The sequence below is a fragment of the Miscanthus floridulus genome, unplaced genomic scaffold (genome assembly GCF_019320115.1).
Source record: "Miscanthus floridulus cultivar M001 unplaced genomic scaffold, ASM1932011v1 os_1157_2, whole genome shotgun sequence".
Classification (NCBI taxonomy): domain Eukaryota; kingdom Viridiplantae; phylum Streptophyta; class Magnoliopsida; order Poales; family Poaceae; genus Miscanthus; species Miscanthus floridulus.
In genome coordinates this window covers 28,128-33,682 of record NW_027097557.1, presented here as the reverse complement: position 1 = coordinate 33,682, position 5,555 = coordinate 28,128, and the positions used below count along the sequence as shown (strand labels likewise).

Below are 5,555 nucleotides of genomic sequence, written 5' to 3'. Positions count from 1 at the left end.
CAACATAATCGGTGATTGAACGGTGCGACCAACTCGCGATCTATGCTCATCTAACTTCTTCTCCTCATACCTTGCATGAGCCACCCTGTGGCATGTTCCTCGCTGCAACCAATCCCTTCATGTATAAAATGCAATCAGTTAGCAACGCGATTATATTACATTTAAAATCAGACAACGAAATAAAAGGCTTTCAAGCACTCACTGGCACATAATGCAACAACATGCTCGTTCAAGACCTGCATCTGTACTCTTGTCTCCTCCCTTGCCTCATTCCTTGCCCTCTCCTCCTCTAACGTCATCCGTCTCTCCAATCCCCATTTGTTAAGCCCAACATCGATCGGGTTACAAATATCGCGTCGTCTAGCAAACTCACGCATCTTTTCTTTGTGATGTTTAACGAATAGATTGACGTAGTCAGGTCCATATCCCCTCTTCCGTGCAATTACTTGCCTCTTCTTCAGTTCATCCAAGAACTTAGCTTGACCATCATAACATTCCCACCTGCATTTCCTAGTGCTTTGTTCAAACGAAAAATTATATCATATATGTCTTAGCAAAAGAAACAAAATACGATTTCATGTTTACCACAAAAATAACCAACCTCATCGTACTCAACCATATGGCCGCAATAATGGCCTATTCCAAGCTCCGAAGGGACTAGGCCATAGTTGGATTTAACACCACATTCGCACATGACAGGAGATGCTTTGTAAATTACCCTTTCTTTCTTCTTTTCCTTAACCTTTCGCGGTTCTTCCGGCCATTGGTTCTTAGGACCATACAACCACTCCTTGAAACGACACTTCACCACTGAAAACACCTAAATAAGTAGACATTAGTACATGAACACATATGGCCCCGTTCGCGTGCCCTTAAACCCGGCTTGATCCGCTTCTTTTTTCATCCGGAACAATGTTTTCCTCTCACAAATTCCTCCAGAATTCCTCCAAACCATCCAAATTCCTCCAGAACCATACCATCCTAGCTCAATATTTCAACACATACACTTTGCACTTACTTCATGCTTGTTTGGACACACAAACTCCAATGTATTCTTAGGGTTTATCACAGCTCGATCTCCACAATCGCACAGAGGAGGTTCCTCGAGTCGTCTAACTGCGGCTAGGTGCTTCTCCTTAGCCGTCATTGGCGGAGGGTTAGGGGGGGTGGAACCCACCGCTTGAAGTACTCACGTGGATGTCTCCCTCTAAACCAATTGTCGAAAAGAAGATACCTAGGATCAAACTTGTCTGCACCATCGATCCACTGAAAGAAAAAGCACCTCATGGTCCTACACAGCGAGATTCCAACAAAATATTAGTAGCATACTTACACAAATGAAAAAGGATAGTGGAAATAATTTCTTACATTAAAACGACTGCATGTGTAGAAGCAACGCGCCGCTGTGTCCGGATATTTCGATTGAAAAACATGGACCGGGAAACCATAGTCACAATTAGGGACAGAGAGGTCAGGAGGGACGGTGGCATCTTTGCTAGACGCGTCGGGGAATAATTCTCGAGGACGACCCTATTTTCGCCAAAACTCCTCCCGAAACATTTCTTGTATCTAACAAAACGGATGTAATTTAACAAACAAAAATCAAAACATCACAAATAAATGTCAATGCGAACCATAACTACATTATAACCAATTTTATTCTAAGAACCGAAAGCAATTAACATTAAACCGTAAACCTAGGGTTTCTCATTTGATGCACAACAATGAACACATAACATAACTACATACGCCTAGGTTTACAAGTTTTTCCATGCCTTGGCATCATCCTACGGTTGTATAATACATATATTGAGGGATAGAATGAAACTCTAAGTAATGACGATTCTTAAGTTTAAAAATCCGACTAATATATACCGAATCGATGCGAAAAAAACTAGGAGGGGAGTGAGGATACCTTGCTCTCAAAAATCCACGGATCAAATCAAAGTTTCCAAGGTTCAATATGTCGATTCGTGAGGTAGGGTGAAGTAGGGAGAGAGAAAACCCGAGAGAGAGGAGAAAGAAGAGAAAGAACGCTCGGTCAGAAAGGCTGGGGCGGGGTTAAAATAAAGGCTCGGCGTCAGGGTGGCTAGCGCCGAGCTTGCTGCCATGTCATCTTCCACGTTCGCTTCGAGCCCAAGAGCACGACGCCAGAGACGCTAGCGCCGAGACGTGTTATCTCGGCGCCAACATTGATGACGCCGAGCTAAGAGTCCTGATTCTAAAATCTTTCCTCCAGAAATCTATTTGTGAGAAATTTTTAAAAAAAAAGCTAAAAAGTAAAAAATTCGGGCCGCACGACCAGTCGTCCTCTGTCCACGCTTCCGCCCCAGCCGGCGAGTCGAGTCGGGCAAGGTGGCGCGACCGCAGCAGAATACAATACGATACGACCCCTGCTGTACTGTATCCGAAACGGTGGTCGTTGGTTCCTGTTCCCAGGCCAGGACCCAGAAACCGATCATGAGATGTCTGTATATATATAAATACATGCCGTTGTTTCCTTTTTGATTGATTGACTTGGAAAATAATACGGATCATGTTTCGGGGTGTGCTCTCGGCGCTTGCCAACATGTGGATGTGGTGGTTTCCTCCTCTCCGCCGCCGGCTCTCCTCGTCCCCCGACGCAGCAGCATTGTCAGTCGACGACGAGGTGACCCAACACAACAACAACCCAGCAACAGGCCTTCGATTCACCGATCTTCCACCGGTATTGTATATACACACTATTATTTCGTATTCAATCAACTGAATATATGTATGTACTAATGAGAGAGAAAAAAAAACTTGCATGCATGCAGGACATTTTGTACACGATCGTGTCGAAGCTGCCGGCAAAAGAAATTGCAAGAAGTAGCGTCCTGTCAAGCGAGTGGAGGCGATGCATGCGTCTGTGGTCAGCGTGCCCCAGGCTAACCTTCCATGCTGTGTCGATATGCAAATGCGAGAGGTACGAGCTGAGCGAAACCACCCAGGTGGCGAGATTCATCCCTCACGTCAACGGCGTCTTGCAGAAACACCGTAGCCGCTGCGCCGTCGTGGAAACGCTTGAGGTAAGAACCGATTTCGTCGGCGGCGCCCACGGCCTGCTAGCTCATCACATCCACATGTGGGTGGAATTTGCCGTCTCGTCGTCGCGGACCAAGAACCTATCCCTGGATCTCAAGCCCGAAACCTGGTGGGAGCACGATGGATCTTGTCTACCCCGAAAGCAGGATCTGTACGTGTTTCCTTTCCGGCTGCTTCTTTCAGTTTCAGACAACAACTGGGGAAGCAGCCTGCAGCAGCTGCACCTTAGCTTTGTATCTTTCAGACCACCGTCGCAGTTCAAAGGCTTCCCGAATCTGAGGAAGCTTCGTCTGGACGTGCTGCATATGGCCAGGGAGGATCTTGAGCACCTGCTGTCCCGTTGCGCCAGCAAGATCCAGTGGCTTCACATAAACAGATGCGTCGTCGACGATCAACTCACGCTGGCGACTCCACTGCCTAGTCTGCTCTACCTCAATGTTCAATGCGGCCTCGTCACCAAGATAGACATCAATGCTGCCAATCTAGCTACCTTTGAGTACACCGGACGCTTGGTACCTATCCGTCTTGTCCATTCGTTGAACCTGCAAAGTGCAAATCTTGACTTGCTCATGGCGGTTTTTGAGCATGCGCTCATATCCCTTGTCAATGGTATTCCAAGCGTGCAGAGCCTCACCACCGATTTGAGGCTTGGTTTGAAATATCTAGAGGTGCCGTACTGTTCCTAATTATTTCATTCATGTTTTATTTCAAATCACAATCAATAATAATGTAATAACCTAGCTTCAAACAATTAATTAATTTTCTGTGTTTCAATTCTCACTCTCGCAGAAGCAATGGTCGTGGGATCGCCCATTAAAAAGTTTTTCCAATCTCCGGCATTTACAGTTGCTAATTCGATATTTCCACTACGAGGTTGACAAGCTTCTTTATTCATCGGTTTCATTCCTGAGAGCCGCACCGTTTATTGAAAAGCTGGAGGTCCATGTAAGTCCCATCCATGTTAGTACATTATATATATTTTTCAATGTTTCTTAATTTTTCAATTCATTCAAGTGTTACGTATTATTCGTCCTCTTATTATTACTACTGATACCCAGCTAGGGGGCGAAGCTGTTCCATATATAACTAGGGGTTCAAATGCACTCCTCAAAATTTTTTTAAAAAATAGTGATTATATTATGTATATAGCTAAAATTTCACCAAGTCTATCTATATGCACCCATCTCCATCTTCTTGTCTTAATTTGTTCATGATTTACTCTTTTTGCAGTATGCTGGCTTCAATCTATGGTTTGCACAAGGGGGTCCAAGCCGAAAAGACTTTGGGCAATGTAAATGCAAATATTATCATTTGAAGAACGTATGGATCTCAGGATTCAAAGCAACAAGAGGGCAACTCGAATTTCTTCTCCATATCATTGAAAATGCGGATGCACTGGAGGTTCTTAGAGTAGAAATTGGTCAATATCCACCATATAATTACCGGCGATATGGAGGCGGTGAACCACCCGTCGAGGAAGCTAAACAAATTGCTAGAACCACCATCAGTACAGTACTCCCGCAGCATGTCACGTTTGATATTGTCTAGATAGATCATCTTCTCGTATAAGATAGGGGGACAGCCGGACATGTGAAAACGTTACTACGCGTGGTTTTTGCATGCATTGGGCCCTCCAATATAGCCATACAATAAACTCATGTATAATAATATGTTTACATCGTCATGCTCAAGCGTGAGTGCGTTGTATGTAAACTGTGTAAACCGTAAACTATTTCTTCTTCTCAGTGTAAAAATATGCAGTTCTACTTCATATCTCTTTCTAAAAAGAGAGAGAGAGGTTTAGAGCCTTGCATAAGTTTTTTTAATAATCATATAAATGGCGGTGGAACTTGAACTAAATTACACACCAATCCACTCCAACACATGTGGATTGAGGTGAATCCGACAACATCCAAACAACACCTCCGTGGGAGGCGAGGGAAAAAGAAAATGGCCCGGGGAGGCGGGATTGGTAGCCTTCGTGATGTTGGGCCTTTTTTTTCCAAGATTTGTGGTTTCCTTAATTACTTCCTCCGTCCTATTATATAAGGCGTAATCACTTTTTATTCAAGTCCCATGAAATAAGGCGTCCTCTCTCTATACGCATGTATATTGATGCAATAGTACTAGTGTTGAGAGAGAATTAAATATATTTCTTGGTCTTTGAACCGAGGTGGTTACGTCTTATATACTATACTAGGATGGAGGGAGTATTTCATGACCTGATTATATACATTCTATCGCTATAGCAAATTTCCTTCTAAAAAAAGTCAGACGAGTGTTTATCGCCTGACCCCCTTACATGACCGGAGAAAACTAATTAAGGAAAGGCTTCACCACAGCCGGGCAGAGTGAAGCGGGGCGACGCACGTCGCATGTCCGTGTAGATCACCGTGTCGGCGCCTCTACGGTCAGGCACTACCGGCTGGGTTCCCCACGGGAAGCTCATCCAACGTCGTCCATGGCAAGAACGTGGACCTGCTCATCAC

The 5,555-nt window shown here is 44.6% G+C and overlaps 1 protein-coding gene across 1 annotated transcript; it reads left to right on the top strand.

Moving 5' to 3' along the window:
- Positions 1 to 2,569: 2,569 nt before the first annotated feature.
- On the top strand, positions 2,570 to 4,614 carry LOC136533739 (F-box/FBD/LRR-repeat protein At1g13570-like). Its single transcript, XM_066526280.1, has 4 exons — positions 2,570 to 2,707; positions 2,799 to 3,734; positions 3,913 to 4,011; positions 4,297 to 4,614. Exons 1-4 carry the CDS (start codon positions 2,570 to 2,572, stop codon positions 4,612 to 4,614), a joined length of 1,491 nt encoding a protein of 496 aa, XP_066382377.1.
- Positions 4,615 to 5,555: the final 941 nt, after the last annotated feature.

Excerpts from the sequence above, each read along its gene's own strand:
- LOC136533739 (XM_066526280.1), top strand. The coding sequence starts at position 2,570 with ATGTGGATGTGGTGGTTTCCTCCTCTCCGCCGCCGGCTCTCCTCGTCC. Across the intron at positions 2,708-2,798 it reads GATTCACCGATCTTCCACCG|GACATTTTGTACACGATCGT; the intron begins GTATTGTATATA and ends GCATGCATGCAG. Across the intron at positions 4,012-4,296 it reads TTGAAAAGCTGGAGGTCCAT|TATGCTGGCTTCAATCTATG; the intron begins GTAAGTCCCATC and ends CTCTTTTTGCAG.